General features: G+C 44.0%; 1 protein-coding gene across 2 annotated transcripts in view; it reads right to left on the bottom strand.

The window, feature by feature from the left end:
- Nucleotides 1-20,893, bottom strand: part of GPAT3 (glycerol-3-phosphate acyltransferase 3) — a 556,310-nt gene that overhangs the window by 82,163 nt on the left and 453,254 nt on the right. For both annotated transcript variants that reach the window (XM_069630394.1, XM_069630395.1), the window contains one exon: nucleotides 856-971. In XM_069630394.1, coding sequence (XP_069486495.1) covers nucleotides 856-971 — 116 coding nt within the window. The remainder of the gene's footprint in view (nucleotides 1-855; nucleotides 972-20,893) is intronic.

The following is a 20,893-nucleotide window of genomic DNA, read 5'->3' as shown; positions in this document are numbered from 1 at the left end:
GAGGGAATGTCAGCGTTCAAACTGTTTAATTTTAAAATCGTCAAAATGTATGCAGGGGTGCAAGGTGAATGCATGTAGGAATCTTGCTAACCTACTAAAATACCTGCCGATGAACTACTGTGCCCATTAATAAGGGTGCAGTTAATAAGGTTATACATGCATTCTAAGGATAACAAGGATTCTGGAAGGCCATCCAATACTATAGCAATAAACCCATTGGTGCAGGGCGGACAGAATCAATATTTACCTGCAGGCCATCCAAGTGCTTTCCGAACTGAAAAACAGGGTTCATATTGCTACTTCAGCACTGCTGTGTATTCGCCCAGGGTGCACATCGTTTTCTGTTCTAGAACATTGCATCCTTGATAATTATGCATGCTCCATTTTTTGCAATAAAAGGAAACTAAGATGTCCACCATATAGTCCTTTTATTACTTCCACAGCACGGCTGGGAGGGAGAGCAGTGGAGAAGACTGGCAGAAGAGCAGGTAGGCAGAGTTGCAGGAGGTAGGTTTGTGAGATAAGAGCGGGGGGGGGGAGGGGTGGCGTGGAGGTATCTTGCTCACAAAACACTGGGGCAGGGTGTTGTTGGATATTGCACACGTGCCCAGCCATGGCCAGGTGCAGAGATGGACTGGGAACCAATAGTGGTCCTGGAAATAACTTTTAAAGTGGCCATATATTACCAATTTTCAGCAAGCCCAACACTTTTCCTATGAGAACATTTGGAAATAAAATAGGTTACCACACAAAAGAGGCAGTGGGTGCAGCGGCCCAACGGGAAACGTCCAGAGTTCCCAATAGACCAGTCCGCCCCTGGCCAGGTGCTTTCCCTGGGTCCGAATCTCGGCTTACCTTTTAGTGACCAGATGCCGGTCTTTCATTTCTGAACGTTCAAACCATACGTGGGGACACGCTCTCACCATTGCTCTCTGGATGACTCCCATCAGCCCGCCATGGGCCTGACCAACCTGCACACCACAAGGAACATGTTATACTGAGAAGCTCATCTAAGGAAGAGCCTCTGTTTATCCATTAAACCGATCTATGCACAGAAAGATTGCCTTACATCTTAACACACACCAGTAGTAACTTTGAAGTGTTTAAAGAAATCACATTTTCTTTTGAGCACTGCCAATGGTATTGGCTAAACTTTGACATTAACAGCGTTCAGACTGGTCACCATTGCAGTAATAAATTGGTAATCAATGTACACAAACAAGCTGCTGCAAAAACCACTATTGCCAATTGAATTCCCAGGCCGATTTATTTTTGTGAACTAATAATGCTCTAGCCAGGCCTATAACACATACTTTAAAACACAAGTGTTGCGCAAAGGACACTACGTTCGGAAATCCAAGAGTGAAGTCTTTTGTCACCTCATCAATAACAAAGGTGACTGTTCACAGCCTCTGGCCACACTCCTAATGTTTGCTGCTATGCCAGAGGCGATATCTTCTGAACACCCAGGCCAGTGGATGCCCAATGGTAATAAATTAGACCGATCCTGGCCATCACAGTGGTGTCTGCTTTACATTTGTCCACTTTTCTAAATCATTTGGTAATCTCATGCGAGGTGTCTTGTTGTACTTATTGCATTGAAGACAACAATGCACACCTAGTTCAATCATAGCAACAACCTCAGAGGTCCGATTTATTAATTTCTTCATTAGAAAGTGAATAATGTCACAAGCGCATGGGTCGGGCATACCCACGGGTGTCACAGAGCCCAAAGTACAAGACAGAAAATAAACATACTTTCCTTACATTACCTTTGTTCAAGTTTAAACCTCCTACACCCTTCCGAGCCTCAAAAGAGAAGAGACTCTGACAAAGCCAATAGTTTCAACTCTTGTCTAAGGAACAAGTTATCAGTGTTCCTGGGACACTGTGGGCAGTCACCACACAGGCCCACCCCGTTTCATGGTTCTGTCCCTGATGGATTCTGTTGCACCAGAATCAAAAGCCATTGTCAGTACGCGACCGGAAGAATTGGTAGCCCCTTGATTTCTCTAGGAGAACAGGACTTCTGGTAGCAAAAGGAAATCAGGGCTTGAGGGAGGACACCATCCCAGGGGTTCTAAGGGACATGTGTGTGCCCACACAGAGGCTCCATAACCTGAGGTCTGATCCAAGGCTGCTAGACTGACTGCACTGTAGAGGTTCCAATGAGTAAAGGGCTATGTGAAACATGCAAGGGCAAAAAAGTAAACCAGTTGTGCAAGTCAAGGTAGCAAATAAAGGGACTCACTCCATATGGCACTTTTAAATTGGGGTCAGGAGTACAAGAGTGTGTGGCAATAGACTTTGAGGGAAGGGGGTCTTCAACAGACATACAAAGAAATTGCATATGTGCGGCCAGTTCCCAGATGAACCTAACTGGTAGGATCATAGAAAACATTGTCAAAGCATTATAAGGGTTCAGAAGGAGGCGACTGAGAGGAGGCATGGTGATTGCTATAGACTTTAGTAGTCAAGAAAATAAAGGGAACACCTAACTTTCCAGATTTCTAAGAGGGAGTTGGCTGCTTCAACTAAAACACTTTGGGTTCTGTCAGAATTTCCATGTAAATCAATAGTCCACCATCCTGTGTCAACGCTCTACTTCTGTCCCTTAAACATAAAACTAAGCTAGAGATAAAGTAGACCTTCTTGGTCCAGAAGAATGACTCCCTTCTTCCGGACTGGGGATAAAAGTTCACTTCCAGGTTTTGGCTTCTTCTTACGGGAATGGTTCCCTTCCCTGGGTCAAAATGATCCTCCAACACAAAAGGCAATGTTCCGACACTTCTCTCAGTCAGGCACAATACTTTCTATCAAAGTCTTTTCAGCACTGGGTACCAGGAGAGTGACTCCCTTCTCCTGGTATCTGGATTTCACAGTTCAACACAACCAGGGGGAATAACTCCCTTCCACTGGTATCCTTGTTCCTTCTTTAAGGATATTTTGCAATAGTCAATATCAATGATATTCATGGTCCCAGACCCAGGCTTCTCCACATCCTGAGTTTGGTAAACTTGGTTCACTATCCTGCCAAGTACTCTAACGAGGAAGATGATTTGTGCTTTCTTTCGGTTTCGGGTGTGGGTCTCAGACCGTACTTCTCTACTTCTTTGCTCTCGCAGACTTGGTGTACTTGCCTGCCAAGTACTACCACGAGGAAGTGGACTTGTGTCCTTTTCTTGAAATGTCTTTATAGTTGGGGGGTCTTATATGTGCCCCTATTGGGGAATGTAAGGGAAGCATGGTATCAACAGCAAGACAGACAAGTGACCACAGTTCAAGGGCGTTTATTGAACTTCAAAAAGGGTTGAAAAACGTCCATCTAAACTTAAATCTAAAGATGGGAGCAAGCTACGACCACCAAATAACGCAGTCCTAGTGGTGTCTCGTCAAAATAAAAGGGCCTATACTAATAAACCTATTGCCAATCCTTACCTCTAAATACAAAATAGTGTGGGAAACAGCGTTAGTATAAAGTAAGAAGTGTTCACAAAATATGTCAGGATGGTCAGGCTGTTGGTCTCCCTTCTCCACGTTTTTAGCATGGGACACGGGAACGTCTCGGGTGTTAGTCCGATTTCTCTCATAGTGAGCTGTCCGTGAGAAAGTGTTTTGTGTCATTAAAAAGGGGGGGGGGCAGTTGAGTTCCTAAGTATCCTACCTGGTAGGATGGGGTAAAGTTGTTACAGGAAAGGGGATACCGCGTCTCGCCGTCCGTTTGTCCCACTTCCACTCACCTAAGACCTCTTATCCAGGAGATCATCCCACACTGATCCATCCCCAGGAAGTGGATCTAAAAGCGATGGCTGTGTCCTGGCCACCTGGATGATAGATCCCCGGGGACTAGCGAGTGAGACACCTTCAGGTTTCTCACAGGAACCACTTCTCCTTAAGGCTCTTCCTACATCTCTCTGGGTCAGGGGTTACATCCCATCCCCTGATTTTAGGATGTTGTCTTCTTCCAAGCTTATGTGGTAGCCAACACCCTCTCGTACCCCCACCAGCCAGCCCATTCGCCCACGTACCTTCCAGAACTTCTCTTGTGCGCTTCAGTCTGCTTGGGCCTCTCGCGGCTTCAACCAGCTTCTCAGTAATTGCGGCGGCTCTGAAGCTTCTGTCTCGCCGCAGTACGTGTACCCGTTTCAGACTGTGTGGTCCACCTCCCCTGCAAGGTCAAATGATTGCTTCACCAAGGGTCCTCCAGCATCAGACCCGCTGGGGATGCAGTCTGCTTCTTTTTGGCATCCCTGTCTGCAGCCAATTTAATCTCCCATGCCGAGCAGCTTCCTGGTCCTCAGTTCCTCCTGGGATGGCTGAGCCACATTGCAAGTCCACATAATCGCTTTTTATCTCGCACTGCCATGGACGACTAGCATGCTCACCAAAGTTACATGTAGGGTTCTTTATGGCTCTGCACCTCCTCCTCGCCCCAGTACTTGTCTGGTACACTTCCTTTGGCTAGTCTAAACTCTTCTTCATCCCTGTACTTCTTATTCACAGACTTCTAAAGGTACATGGGAGTACTAGATAAAGTGTTAGGGTATAGGGGGTATGGAGGTGGGTACACTATTGGGTGAGGGGTGTTCTTCCACATTCTTCCCAGAAGTTCATCTTTGTCCCCATAGGAGGAGTCTCTCTCCATGGCATCTTCCTGCTGCACCAGAGTATTATGGGCAATCTCAGATGAACACTCATTGTGCGATTTACAAAGATATACTGTAACAGCAGATACTTCAGGAATGTGCATTAAACATTTCCTGCTATGAAACTTGTTACTTTTTGAGAATTCTTTGATTAACATTTTTTGATATACTCTACAGTGAATTTAATATAAGCAACCTAATTGGGGCTAACTGAGAAGCGCCTTTCCTAACAGAGTGTAGTCGCTCCGTTTTTTGGATATTTTATCTTCCTGCTGTGCACCACCCACTGGGGGACTATCGGATAGCAGCTTTACCACGCTGGTCTCATGGGAAGGAGCACCCGCTTGGGAGGTATGGGGGGGGTGACAACACAGCATTGACAAATAATTCATGATACTTTGGATGGATATGCTGAACAGTATTGCACTGGGAATCTGCTCACACGAGAGCCAGATATTACGCACATATGTCTAACATCGGCCACATTAGGGTTTGTCATCAGAAAATTTAAAAGGCTTGAAAACGGACGTTAAGCAATGCACTCCAGTGCAGTAAGGTAGTTCAGAGGGTTAATGTGGCAAGCACAGACCCAAGTGTGGGTAGAAGATCCCAATGAGCCCTGGCTTTTCAAGGGGAGGACAGAAAAGGGAACCTCATACTTGTAATTGGAGGGCAAGATAACATGGGGTAGTGGGAGATGAGGCTTCTTACAATTGACATACAAGAAATATACATTAAAAAACATTAATTTAACAGCCAGGTGATGTTCATCTGGATCAATTGTACGTTATTGTGTCATCAAAAGAGCATTGTTCCTCCTGCATATAAATACAATTTAAAAGAAGCCAATGAAATAAATTAAAAAAATATTTAGAACTTGGCCCTGAAACACCTTAATATGGCCTTTTGGCTGGTGGATGCTTCATAGTGCTCTCTGAAGCAAAAATGCCTTCAAACAAACTTTCTACACTTTCACTGAGGCATAGTGTGCATTCAGCATTGTTTTATGATACTTCACATAATGTTTGAATAGATTTGAAGATGACCTTTACGGCTATGGTTGTATTATGTTTTTCTTTTTATTTTATTTTATTGTTTAAAGTGCAGACCCAGCTCGAGAGCAGTGGAGCGCTGTACAGGGTGTGGGTTGCCAGTGTTTGGGTTTGCATCTTTTAACAGTAGTGCAGTACCATGGACCTGTGGTCTATGCATCCATTAGGATTAGTCCTTGGTCAGGGGTTGTTGAAAAAGCCAAGTTTCGAGGGATTTAGGAAATTAGAGAATTGTGGGGGCATTCTGCATAGATACCGGGATCGAGTTGCAGAGGGTGCATGCACGAAAAAAGAAGGATTGTTTGCTAAGGATTGTACTATGCAGAGGAGCTGTGATTCGAGCCGGTTGGTCTATTTGCTGCACCAGGAGCATGTGCCACCAGGTATGTAGAGCTTAGGTGACAGATATAGTGGTCTGCTGCTTGATGATACCTGCAACCTTCAACAGTATCTGGCTTGCAGACAGGTATGTGGCTTGAAAAAAAAAATAAAAGAGCTCAGGAATTAGATACTAGTCCAGTGCTCACCACTATAGACAAGTAGCTGTTGAAGCTGATGGCACTGGCTTTTAAAATGTACAGACCCAGACCTAGCTACTGGTCTGTTATGCAGCTGGGGAAGGAGCATTGGCTGTGTACAGCACTGAAGAGATCTCCCTATTTACATTTGTTGTAAGTACGGTTTCTTTTTCCTCTCTCGGGATCATCCAGCCCTGAGCAAGATCCAAATCCGAATGTAAACAATGAACTATGTATTAATTAATTAATTGTTTAATTGTTACCAAGTTCATAAACCACCCTATGTATGTGTTTTGTTTGTTACCCAGCATTCACTGCTTGACTGGTGGTACTTATATATCATACATACTCTTATTTTCGCTTGCACAGTTGTATCTCTACCACATGTAATGTTCAGACTACAGACTGCCAAATTCCCAGTAAACCCAATGGGTTTGGAGTCCATAACAATAGTATCTATACAAAAAATATAAATCACATAGCATAACTTTAATGCACCCAGACCTTGATGATGGTGTCATTTTTAGCCTACCTCAAGGGGGATGAAAAGCAGACTACCTTAGGAAGTCACACTTTAGAAGTACAGGTTACATTAGGATCTCTGTAGAAGGTACATTAACAACTATTTTGCAGACTACTTCCAGTTTGGAAGAGTTTATTTTCCAGATATCCCATATATGGGATTTTGGATTGTGGGAATCCCACAGCAGCCGGGAGTTACTAGACTTGTTTAATAATGCACAATATTTCCAATATTCATGTGTTTGTGTGTGAGGGGTTGCGTGTGAGGGTCGGAGATTTGGAAGTCATGTAAGTCACTATGGATGCAGAAGAAAATTTGGAAGTCAGTACATCTGAGAGAGATTGGGGTACTTTAAAGTGAGGTGCACTTGGAGCCTTTACATTCATTTCAGGGGGAATGTGTGGTATGCAGGGTGGTTGGTGATTTCCAGGAGCAATTTCAGAGTTTCATGGAGACCTGGAAGGCATAATTCTTGCAGACTACAGAAACATAACACCTAGTCCTTCATCTACATGTTTTATTGGCTGTGTGTGATGTTAGGCAGAATCATGTGCAGTGCCCTTAGGGACCACTACACACAATTAAGACAACAAGTGGTAATACAAGTTCACCTTTGGTACAAACCTGTACTACACTGTTAAAGTGGTAGAAATAGCGGAGCAGCCAGGCTTATCTCAAGAGTAAATGAGCAGTAGTAGAGATTACACAAAGGACCACAACTACTGTGACTCAAGCAAACACTGACTCAAGGTTTTTGGTTGAAAAGTAAAAGTACATTTATTTCTAGACCATCTGTTGCAAAACACTTCACTTCTATCAAATTAAAACCACACGAAAAATACACTAGACACAACCAATTCTCTTTGTGCAGAACAACTCAAGGTAAGTACCTTATGATTCGACAGACCGGTGTTATGAATCAAAAGGCGTTACCAGGAATACATATGTGATCACTTTTTGACAGTAATGACAGTTGGGTCTTACTAAAGATACGCATAACCGCGAGAAGAAATATTACCGGAGTTAAAACACACTTAGCACCCGAATTAACAAAAAAGAGTTGGGGACAAAAAAAATCATAGGCAATACTTTTGTCAAGGCAGACCGAATTAGAGAACACTTTCTGACAAGAAGATAAAAGTCAATAGGCCTGCACCAGTGTCACATGGAACAGGATTCCTGTTGTCGAGGATCACACAGTCAGCTAGTTCACGAATGAAGATTGCCAGGAGTACTTGGATATTGTCAATAGAGGAAGCAAAAGTTATAAGAGGGAAGGAAGACAAGGGCAAGCCTTGGATGAGGGGAAAAGGGTTCACCCTAGTTCCTCCAAGCTGGACACAGTACCTTATTCTTTGAAGAAGCTGGTGCCAAGGCAGTTGTTCCTGGTAGTTTCCTGCAGACTCACAGTTCCTGGAGCTTCAGTCATAGGAACAAGGAGGAGGACATCTGGAGTGAGCTGCACTACCCAGGGATGAGGCCAGCAGCAGCGACGGTGAATAAAAGGTGTGCTCCTTTAAAACACGCTCTTCAGGTGGCTATCCGGACCACTACAGCAGTGTGCAGCGATTTCGACCAAGAAGGGGATCCTCTGCCTGAGGAAGATGAGCTGGTTGATCCCACCAGGCTCAAGGGAAGAAGACTCTGGACTGGATCTTCTCTTGTCGTTGAAGGGTAGATAGCTCGGGACTGCCGCAGGGCTTCCCGGGACTCGGGGTTGCAGCTGCCGTTTTCTTCTCCGCTTCTCTTCGGTTCCTTGCAGTTCCAGTGGCGACTGACTTCCAGCCCAAGAGTCCTGCCTTTTACTGCGAAAATCCCCCATTCACACAGCCTGGCTGTCAATCTCCCAGCAGGGGGGTTGTCCGGCCCGGACAACCACCTTAGCCAATCATGCCAAAGTGCGACTTGGGTTTCCACGGATACCCTGTGCAGGGGGTGACTACACCCCTCCCTCACATACAGCCCACCTGGAAACCCAAGTGCCAAGAGGAGGGCTTATTGGAAGAAGCCCGCCAAAAGACGGTAAACAAAGGAGGCAAACCTGGTTTGCTGCGCAAAGTAAATCACAAGAAGGACTTTAACAAAAAGAAATGGCGAATAAACCCGACCAATGCCAAAAGAAAGAGTATTTGGTCAAGCAGGTTTATATTCGAGGCCACTATGATAGCCTGGAACAGTACCGCGATTATATAATATAATTGGGGTAGAAAAGTTAGGGTAGATACCACTGCCACCAGCCAAGTCCAAATGTTAAAAGAGCAAAACAAAGCTCAGAGAGGCACAGACAAAAAGGGATAGGAATTAATCCTCTCCAGTACTCCATGTAAGATGGGGTATACTGGGTCTGCAGTTTTAAAATGACTACATAAAGTAAATGGCACCTTTACCCGTTTCTGGGGGACAGTAGTCAGCCCCAGAAAAATTGAGTCAGAGGGAACTCTCAAAGACAACCCTGTGTCACTGCACTGAAGGTGCTGTGTGACACACAAAAAGTGGGGCTCATGGGGTGGTGTGCTCCAGAGCCCAAGATCACACAACCAGTAGAAATACACATGGCAAAAAACATGTAAGAGTGGGAAAAAGGCTCACACTCTTACCAAGTAGAAAAATAAACTCCAGAAATCCAGCAAAGCTGCTGGGGGACTCACTAGGTGAAGGAAATTAGCAATAGAATTAGAATTCTCCCTAACATTTGACATGTGTAATCCTGGGCCGTGTCGCTATGTCAGTTTGTGTCATGCTGTTTGAATCCCTTCAGTGCTGACTTATCCTTCCAACTTTGGTAAAGTGAATATTCCATCCAGGTATCATAGGCATACCCATAAAACCCTGTTTGGATTAGACACTGCAGCTGCTTTCTTCTGATAAATCAGATATTTTCAACACAGAAGGATTACACAGTACTTGAATTGTGAATGTTAAATGTTAAAGGTATTTGTATCGCGCACCGTCACCACCGGAGTTGGTCCCCAGGCGCTCTGGCGGATCTGCAAGCGAGAGTGTGGGATGGGTTAGTAGGTGAAGCGGGAGTAGGATAGTGAGAGGAGTGGTGTTCTGTTGGCAGCTCCAACTCGGTATTCACCGGGTGCTGAGCTTTGGTGCGAGTATCGGATCGATGTCAGTTCTCGTGTGCTGTTGGTACGGCTTATGTGTTGTTGTGAAGTGCGTGCGGGTTGTTGTACGAGAGATGGTTGTGTGAGATTTATGAGTGAGATAAGTCTGCAGAAATGCTGAGTTTTTTGTTAGTGGGTTATATGAAGTTTAATATGCTAACATTCAGAACTCTGTCCAAGTGTGGCACTCGCTAATCCTCTCAATCTCATCAGGATGGGCGAAGGGGTTACGCCTGGCAGGGTTTTAGGTTTGTGTGAGGTGGTCCCTGTGCTGTTCTAACACGCTCCGTTTGTTCCAATTCTGATGGAGTGAGTGTTGTGGGTTGGCTTTTAGTTGGTGCGATGCGCTCGCCGTTCTATTGTAGCGCGCTCTGTAGGTGTTCTAATTCTGATGGATTGGTTAATGTGGGTTGGTTGTCTATTCTCCTCCTTGTGTGTTGAAGCAGGTGGTGTGGTCTCCTTTTACATACTTTTTGTTCAAATCTGTCTGGGTGCATGAAGTCTCACACACCCTTTAGTTATGTGTTGTAATAGTTGTGTTTCTGTTGTTGCAGACATTGGCTTGAGAGGGGAGGGTGACTGTGGTTTTCACATGCAGGGACTGGGAGGGAACCCTAAACTATCAAGGCACCAGCCCTTAAATCCCTCCCCCCGAAAACAGGGGAGAGAGACCACATACAAGGTTTTGGGCTGTTCAGAACCCTGACTATTGTGGGGACATTCAAGAAAGCATGAAATTCAATAAAATGCTTGCGCGTACCAAACACATCAATGAATAGGCTACAGCACCACATAGCCAGCAGGCAACTGTCACAAGAACTATGCAGCGCTGTATGAGTCACTTTTCAATGTAGTGTCCTATGATCGGATCTATGTAATCACTGCGCCACCGAAAAGGGCGACTTTGAAATTGCAGACTTCATTCACTGCGACGCAGCGATCACATGGTGAAAATATAAGTATACCACTAATATAATAAAAACTATTACTTTGTTAAATGAAATAAAGTAATTGTAAAACCAAAGTAAAGTGCACATAATGGAACGTTAGCCTTGTTTTTGTGCGCTGGACTGAGTAGCATGTTTTGTCTCAAAACCCTGCAGCGTTCCGAAGACGATGTCCAAAGTGAACGTACGTGGCGGTGAAACAGAAAGCAGATTCATTTTACGTTTCACGGCCCTGCGCGCATAAAAAATCCAAGGTGCCATCCAAACGAAAAATAAAGGCATAAGAAAGTACACCAAGGCAAGAGAAACCAGCTGGAGGCGCGCAAACATCGAGAAACTATACAGCTATTTTAGACTGCATACACTTTGTTTAAACAAATAAGATGTTATGTTATATTAATAATAAAACATTGGAGTATTCTCTAATCCGTGACTATCAATTACAAAAAGGGCACATATGGGGCATACATTTTATAAATTGCACGTGGATTACAATAAAGGACAGAAAGCAGTTGCAATGCGTCGCAAAAACACCCAACCGTTTTGGTCTCAAATACAACGACTTGCCGGCAGCGCAGCAATACCAACAAATAAAGAGAAAGCAGAGCAGTGGAGCCGAAAAACCGCCCAACTGTTTTGAAATAAAATATAATCGAGTTGCAGTCGCAATGGAGTCAGTAAAATTGTAAGCCCGAAAGTCGCAGTAAAAGTATTGGTCACAACTATGAAGGAGACAGTTTTGCACGATTCCCTATGATCCAGGAAGAATAAAAGAATTAGACCTGAAACAGGGGGCACATTTATAGTGATTCGTTGAATGTCAACTGTATGCGTGAGTGAATAAATTCATGAATGAATGGCAAGAATACCTTAAAAATAGTTAGAACTAGTAGTTCAGAAAACGCCAAATGAAAGCTAGGGGGCTGTTTTAATTCTTCTGTCCGTTCATAGATAGCGGTTCATCATTGATACCTAGGAGTTGAGGTTGTGGGCAAAGAGGGAGAGCTAGTTCGATGTTATGTGTCTATCTTTGGCTTACATACCAACAGCCAATATCTCATTGCATTTAGTGTCTTAGTAAATTGTTCGTCTGTGCCCTTTCTACGCTGCATGTGGGCTGCTCTGTCCTTTGGGTGATCCACAATATTGTTAGACAGAACCTACCAGAATAAGTAATAGGTCCTCAGAAGTGTTCACTGATCCTTGCATAAGCACCAAGCACAATATTCACAAGAACCAGAGGCTCTTCTAATCCAGCTGCCAATGGCAATTGGAAAAGTGGTCTATGTTCTTTTTGAATGAAGGCTAAGCTGTTCCCTTGCCTATATTTCACCAATAACTGTACCCACTTACGAGAAACAATCTCTTTCCATTCCTGCATGAAACATCCAGTTCATCTAGGAAGTAATGGTGTGCGCCATCTGCATCCATTCTTCTCCCCTTATGCCAGATCTCGGATGGCTCAGCGATTCTTGGAGATCAGCTACAGGCCCCTGACAGGAGGCTGCTGGACTCTGGTGGAAATATTCTCAGAAATATTCATCCTCTGCCTACTCGAGGGGGATGAGTTTCAAGGTCTTTCAGCCAAGCAACATCCATGTTCCATGCCCATGTCCCACTGCCCTTCGACGAGGCAGAGGGATCATCCTGCTCCTCATGATCAGTCACAGAACAGGCCGACTTGCCAATGATGCAATTTTGTTTTAAAGTTAATCTTACTCATAAGGTTCTGTCCTCCCAAAGGAGCAGGAACACCAAAAAGGTGCCAAGATCTCATGAATGGACCATTTAAAGGGAATCCTGTGAGTGTGATTGATGCAGCTGACTCGGCCAATCTCAGTTCTCCCTGAATGGGGGAAAAACAACTGTCAATCGAGGGAGGCCAAAATAATTATATAACAAAACACCTCCCACATAATGTTTGGGAAACTATGAATTCCTAGGGGAGAACGTGGGATGTAATGTGCCATGGTAAATGCAGAATCTGGTGTGTACTTCCAGGGACCAAAATTAAGGTTGGCTAAGAAGGAGCTAAAAGCAGCTCCTCAGTATTTAGCATTAACCAGTGAGCAGGAGCTACCACGGTGGGAAAGGTGCTAGTACATAGCGTTCCACAAATCTAGCATCCACATAAGATCCAAACATATAATTGTGCCCAGTATTTTTGACCCCTCATGCTTCAAATGTTGTACAGGTGTGTCCTAATGGTATTTAGAGATTGACCCAAATGCAGAGAGTTAAGTTCACATGGGTGTGTTTGTTCTGCGTAAATTGGCGTGGGGAGGCAAAAGTAGCTCCTGGTATCTGTTGGTGTCAAGCTAACCAGGCTATTCTAGTCTTTTTATTTATTTATTTTATTTTTATTTTTGCATTTTTAAAGAGCTCACTCAGCCGGGGGGCATCGAGGCACTGTTATAGGAATATGTCTTAGTTGTGTATTTATAACATGCTTATTAACCAGGGGTTTTCTAAGCGCGGACCCGGGGATCGGACCTGTGTTGCTTCGTGTCGTCTTGTTTCCAAGGCGAGCACGCTGCCGCTGAGATATCCTCCCGGGACAGGAGCAGGAGCTAAATAGCTCACGGCCCAAAAGTAGTAACCAAGGCTGTTGCTACCTATTGTTATTCATTTTCTTTCTGGCATGTATCCATGGCCAACCACCAAGCTATGGGCAGCATTGGAGCACTGGACATCAGTAGGGGTCAGGAATTGGAATGCGTTATAATGGCTGCTCAAGGCATTCATCTCGAGCTACACCTACGAAACAAATGGTCTGAAGTGTAGTTCGATTCCATAAAAGAATGGTCACATCCACTCAACACCAGCCCACTCACAAGCCTCCTGAAAGACTCAACAGGCTTGCCTCCTCTGGTTCATGACAGGGTAGGGGCCTGGTCAGCAAAGAAGAAATACCAGTCACAGGACATGGGCTGCCTTTATACAGGCTACAAATACTTCCTCGGTTCCAAAACACAATCACTTGTGCTTTAGCAAAAAGCTGCTGAATACCCTACATGGAGTACATCTCCATGCCTGTGAGTAAAATCAGTGTGCTGGCAGGAAGCTATTCAATTTGATGTCCATAAAAGAAATCTTGGCTGCTTTTTGTTTGAATTTTAAGATGGTCCAGTATTGAAATATAGGTTTTTAAATGCTCAACTATGAGTAGAAGGGTCCTTCTTGAACTTAAAAAGAATTCAGTCTTTAAATTGAGCCCAGCAGATAACAGAGATATTTGCACCACAACTGCTCTGAGGTCACTTTTGCAGAGTGTTCTTCGAGAGAACCAAAGAGGCGATAGGTGGGGCCAGGAGCGGATAGGTGTGAAGCAAAATGTAATTTCAGTGCATTCCGAGGTTTTTGTGAGCCATTTGAAATCGAAAATGCTTTATTGGAGCACAAAATCATTAGATGCCAGAGTTCGACCATATATTGTATATTATACAGGCTTTGCGGCAGGCTTCACAAAGCCAGTAACTGCTTCTCTACTTGATAAAGGATGGCTTTATTGAAGATAGCCCCAACATACAAGATATTCATTTTTGTGGATGGGGCTCATAGAAACATCAGAATCATCCACATTTATAATGCAAATGGAAAAGATTTCAATTGCCATCTAATAATGTTGCAAGATCACATATTTACCTCAAAAACTGGCAGCAAAGAGGAGTCCCAAAAGCTCTCATCCCCCAGGGCCAAAAATAAAGCATTATCTTTAAAGAATACTTCCCCAGGCGGGAAGACTGGATCACCCATTCTACAGTAGCATGTTGTCCACAACTGGCAAGTAGTATGTTGCGGGGGCAGGGGCACCAATATGCAAAATTAATTTTGGGGATCTTCAATTTATTAATAAGGAAGTCAAAAGTGCTCTAGATAGTCAGTCCTCGGGTAGGTCCCCAGATCCTGATGCAGTCCCAATCCATCTGCATTATGGGTGTCCATGCTAACTCATTTTCTTTAATTGTAATTTGATAGTCCAGATATTCACATTCAGTGGAACACTATTGCAATCGTTCCCACAAAGAAAATAGGCCCCCAGTCAATCCATGCTCTTATACGGCCATCGCTCTCATTAATGGTACAGCAAAGGTTATTGCAAGTCATTTATTTTCATCTGGAAGAGTGAGTAAAGGATTGCCAGCATTAGATGACATACAGTATGTCTTAAGAGACTGGCTAGGAACTGAACTGCAGTGTTTAAGATCAACCTTGCATTGTTCAAAATAAGTTTGGCAGTCTGCCTGAAAGATCTATTTAGCATTCATGGATCCACTATGGCATTTGATGAGGCCAATAGAGAATTGTTGTGGGAAGAATTAACAAAATTGGGGATACCACAATATGTACTACCAGTTGTAATGGCATTGCACTTCCAGTTTCGCCACAGTTCGATTTTTAGCCAATGGTGAGCGGTCTGATGTATTTAAGATTACGAAGAGTGTACTTTAAGGGTGCATTCTTGCACCAGTGCTTTTCAACCTTCACGTTGTCTCACTGTCACAAGCTCTGGAGAAAACTACGGTGAATATTACCCGAATTGTGAATAGAAGAATACAGGTTCTTTCATACACAGACAATGCTATTACAAAAAGGACTCGTCTGATTTTCAAAAGTTGGTTATTAAATAAACTCACTTCAAGAAACTGCAAAGTTTGGAGGTTAATGCAAAGAAATCTAACATTATGGTACTTGCAAAAAGTAAAAATATGTAAGCCTATGCTTATTTCCACATCTTTGTCATTACAAAGGAAACGGTACAATTATTTGGCTCTTCGGTTTGCAGACTCGCTCTGGTGGGAGGCTTAAACTAATAAAGTGCCCCTTTTTATGACACAAAGCAGCATAGCCATTCTTAGTGCCTTAAATAACTCTTTAAAAGTAGACATTACCCAAGTACTTCGCATTAACTTGATAAAATCCTCAGCAAAAGTAAAATTAGGTTCTGGCATATGAGCTTTTCAAATGTAAATAAAAACCAGGAAACCAAGAAAATAAGTTTTTAACCTCCTTGTTGGGTGTCCCGAAGTCTAACTAGGCTCATACTGTCCATTCTTAGTCTTTTTTTTTGTTTTGTTTTTATCACAGATGGAATTGCTGTCCAACTTTTTTATGGACAGGAGTATGGTTGAACGATATGGCCACTTTATCAAATTTGAGATATCTTGTGTTAAAGGCAGGCTTCACAAGAAGAATTCCCTGGTAGATTTCAAGCACCCTCCAAAAGTGGGCCTTCATGATTGGTTTGTCGATACAAAAAGGCATCTCTGATAATGGTAAGCTGATTTTGAAAGGCAGAAAAGTCAAGCTAGTAAACCATAGGGAATTCATAACCTGGTCTAATGCTTGTGTTAAAGAATATACCCTTCTTGCTATGGGTTAAGGATAGCATGCTATTTGCCCATCGTACAAAATAAGCATCACCGTAGTATTCTTTTTACTAGAGTTAGGTTTCATAGCTTTCCTTTCTTTACTACTCTTGGGAGAAGTCAAGGCTCGGACAGAAGCAAAATGCCATGTGCATGCCATTCTGGTGGCCTAGAAGCACCTATGCATGAGTTACTATTTTATATGCTGTAAGGATCAAGAGGAAGGCTCGAACACAGTGGCATGTTAGGCGCTTTTATTTATTAAAGTAATAAGAAGGTTGGAGGAACTCCCACCTATCCCCAAACCTAAGGGGGTTTCCCTGCCTCAACAAAACTAAGGATTGTCTGGGTCAGGTTGTTAAAAAGAGCGTCCTCCGTCCTGTGTCCAAAAACCCTAAACTGACCCTTACACTCTAAACGCAATATAATGTGTACAGGGTTTTTGTAAGCTATGCGCTTCTAACTTTTCTTTCAGAGTTCCAAAATATAAAGTTTTAAGGTGCAGAAAAGAAAGTTCCACCAGGAAAGGAGTCTCCTTTCTCCTACATTTCTTCTGGTAGTTTTAAAAAGTCACTTTATCACAGTTCAAGTTTTTCCATGGGTAATGCGTCTTTCATTGAGCTTCCTTTAGGTTTCTCACACTTTGCATTTCCATTAGCCTCTTTATCTGCCTAGTGTACTCTGCTGCCAGGGTAATTGCGACTGTCTCACTGATCCTTAAAGGGGGATGATTCTTTCCTTTTAAATCCATGTGTCACTGTTTCAGAATTTCAGATTTACTTCCCTTCTCACTCCTAGTTTACTCTACTGTCAAGATGTCACATTGTTTCATGAATTCAAGTTCACTTCTTCTTCTTCCAGGATCTTGCAGTACTGTCTCGCTTGATCTACCTGTCAGTGAACCCCCGACGCACTGCTTGCCTGATTCACTAACCTGCTAGGGCTTTTCCGGTCTCCAATCAATCTCTTTCATCCACGTAATAATGCTTTTACAATATTGGGTCACCAACCATTTCTCATCAAAGTTCAAACCAGTTTCAACTCTTCTTTTAAAATATTGGGTCACTGACACGCTCTTAATATTGTTGGCATCCATATTCTCTTTAATGTTATCACTTAGACTTTGTTGTGCTGTTAGTGCGACACAGCATTCACCTTCAAGCGATCCAGTAACACATTTGCTTTCTGTGGGTTTACCAGGTGGCTTCAGTGTTTCTCGCATCTTTCCTTCCCTTCCCTTCCTTTTCGGTCCACTGACTGGGCGTGCGTCCTGTTAGCCGGTTAGCCCTCACTTCACTTTCTTCTGGTCTGTGCGGCTTCAGCTACGTAAGGCCATCAAGCAATGAGCTTCCTTTGGTTCGGTCTCTTTGCATGCCATTCGTGTCAGTCTCTGTACTGCTTTTTGCAGTCTTTTTCACATTTAGCATTCCGACCGGTGTCAGAGGAAAAAAGTTAACAGTTTCTTTTTTTTCTCTCTCCTTCTCTCCCTCTCCCTCCCTCTCTCCCTCCCTCTCTCTCTCCCTCTCTCTCTCCCTCCCTCCCTCTCCCTCCGTCTCCCTCTCCCCCTCTCTCCCCCTCCCTCCCTCCCTCTCCCTCCCTCCCTCCCTCCCTCTCCCTCCCTCTCTCTCTCCCTTCCTCTCCCTCCCTCTCCCTCCCTCCCTCTCCCTCTCCCTCTCCCTCCCTCTCCCTCTTCTGGTCAGCTGTGTCACCTTTAAACTTCCCGGCATTGCTTAATGTTTTCCAAATACTAGCCACCCTCCAAGGTCAGAGTCAGCTTTCTGCCTTTCCCTGGCCATGTAAGAGAAGCTTCCCTCCAGAGAATTGGTGACGATATTGCTAGATTCGTCCAAATTCTTTACTTTGTTCCCAGAAAACAATATTTGATTCTGTCATTACGTGATAGGTGTTTTATTAGTGAAGACATGCATTTCTTTTCTATTGCTCCTCTCTCTGATGTTCATGCATGCACTGTCAGGGTTGGCCTCAAACTCAGACTCCAAAGTAGGGTTCAAGTGTTTGAATTTAACACAACATATTATATTCAGACTTCTAACAGATTGATATGGTTTTGGGGCACACTAGTGGGCGTCTCATCTCTCCGTGGCTTCCCACCATCTTAGCCCAGGCATCCATGATCCCCGCCCCTTAGATTGTCCACTAGGAATCAGTGTACCCTACTTTCTGAAGACTAGATAGGGCGAGGGCCGAAAAGCTATAGCCTTCTCCATCAGGCCGAATGTGGTTCATCTGGCTATTCTATACCCTAACAATCCCAAGGTCAGATTATGGAAAGAGGTTTTCTAATTTTCTCTTAAAAAAAAGGTACCCGACTCCTTTCTCTCTCCCCATTTGCTCGCTCCCACTCCTTTCCCTGATGTTCCTTCTGCATACTCTTCCCTTGGCTCTATTCTTGCTGTTCTCCCTCTGTCTCTACTCCTCTTCTCTCCCCACATTCTCCCTGTGTTTGTCCCTCTGAAGTTCAAGAACTTTCCCTTCAATCCCCTTTTTTCCCCTCTCCCCTTTCCCCTTCTCTCTCCTCCTCTTCCATCTCTCCTCTCACCCTCTTTCCCTCATCTCACTGACCCCTCTCAGTCCAACACCTATGCCCTCTCACATACACAAACCACCAAACACTCACTCACTATCTGGTACCACTCTCACTACCAACACCTCACCAGTAACGGTCCCTGCCACAAACTATGTTTCTTAGTGGCATTTGCTAGCTAATGCATGTCACAGGTGCTGGTTATTGGCTGCTTCCATTGCCATGGACTGTGATGCCCAAAGGGAGCAGCAAGAGCTTCCTGCTTGGCTTGCAAGGTTACAACCAGGTCTGTCCGCCCTTCTGTGCGAGTGACGGCGGTGGTGGGGATGCATCCTCATTGTTGTTCTTTTGCGGTACATGTAGAGGTGCACAGTGATGGTGGACATTCCATGGGGTAATGACACAAATTATGGAGCAACCATTCAAATTCCCAATGGATAAGGCACACCAGCAGCTAACTCCAGTGTTGGACGTCACACTGCTTGGGCACTGTCTGCACTCCTGCTGCAGATTTCTACAGCCCGATCCATATGTCAGGGTGCCATTCAGGTCTGAGCAGCAAAGGTCCCCCTGGCTCAGTTGCCAGGAGCAAACTACCCCACTGTACTTTAAAAGGTAAAGTCACCTTATGGCCACCGCTGAGTGGCAGAAGCTGCATATGGAAGACTGTGCTTTTTATACAGTGACTCTTTCAGGTGCAAGTGGCAGAGTTACTGTATTAACTGACATCTTCAAAATATGCAGGGGAAGCTGGAGTTTGTTTATTTAAAGCAATATCAGTAAACAACTAGCTTATTGGAACAGAGGCAGTTTCTCCACATTCAGAACTTGTCCCATCTCAGTTTCTCAGTCCATCAGTCCATCAGTAAACTTCTGCTGGCCATATACCAATGTGTTGGAGAGGTGTCCCTCTAGCTGCTTAGCAGAATTTTTCTGTTGTCCTTGCAAGGCTTTTCAACATTCTCTTCAGTTGCTCAAAGAAATGTTTTCTAAGACTTCCCCCTAGCTCAGTGGTTTTGTGAGACAATGGATTCATTTGGAGACTTAATCAGCCTCTTGGATTAGTCACAGACACATTTCCCAAGAGCCGTAACCTGTCGCATGCAAGAGCTGTTAGGTAAGAATTGGTGCAGTCACACTGTGTGAGACTACACAAGATGCATCTGCTTGGTATTAGGTAACCCACCTTTTGGTATAGGTCTGTATTACACCAGTTGGTAGTGTGACTGAGCAGCCAAGCCTATCTCAAGAGGGGTAAATGAGAGCTGCAGAGCTGTACAGTTGAAATCCGTAAATACTAGTAGCCAAGTAACACTTAGACTCAAGGTTTCAGTTATAAATAGTTATTTAATGTTAGTTTTAAATAAACATACTTTAAAATGGCAAGAGATTGTAACAATATGAATAAACTTTGAAATTACTTTTCAGAATCAAACAAACCAGTGAATAATCTTTGGATATGCTTCATACACTTCTCCTGCACCCGGAGGGGACTTCAATCACAAGGATAGTATTTGCATTTATATATTACACTAGCATACTTTGCAGCTTCAGAGTTGCAGAAAGGAAAGGTTAAGGGAGGCAAAAAGGTTAGAACAGATTCTCAGAGTATGTGAGGACAGCTGAATCCTCCAATGAAGTCTAGATAAGCCTTTCCCAGCAGTAACAGTGTTTAACAAGCCACAACCAATGAGGGCCAAGCAATATCAAAGTCAATGGATTAAGAAGAGTGCCTTTAGGGAGTCAGGACAGCCAAAGTCATTTGAACACAATCTATGGATCTGATGCACTTCCTGGATAAAAGTCTTGCACAAAGTTAGAGAGTTCAGAAAAATCACCTGTACGGCCACAAGAAGTTAAGCCTATTAAAAAGGGAGTTGCAATCAACTCAAAGTAAGTAGGTGCAAGTCTCAAGTGAGACAGCACGACTTAAGGCAAGAAGGTAAGTACCCCAAGCCCAAACAGTACCTCTGGTTAGAAGAAAAGGGGGTCCAGCTGGATTCCGTCTTGCTACAGCCAAGCAGACCCTGGTTCCTGAGCCTCAGTCATGGGGACAAGAGGGAGGATGTCTGGAGGGCTTCTGCGCCAGTACTCGGAAAGGTCGTCGGCAGCTACAGGCTCTTTTCATTTCAGCAGCACTTTGCAGTTTCAGCACTTAGCAAACAGCACCGATGCAGATC

The sequence above is a fragment of the Ambystoma mexicanum genome, chromosome 6q (assembly GCF_040938575.1).
Source record: "Ambystoma mexicanum isolate Mex_15411 chromosome 6q, UKY_AmexF1_1, whole genome shotgun sequence".
Classification (NCBI taxonomy): Eukaryota; Metazoa; Chordata; class Amphibia; order Caudata; family Ambystomatidae; genus Ambystoma; species Ambystoma mexicanum.
This window is presented reverse-complemented; position numbering and strand designations above follow the sequence as displayed.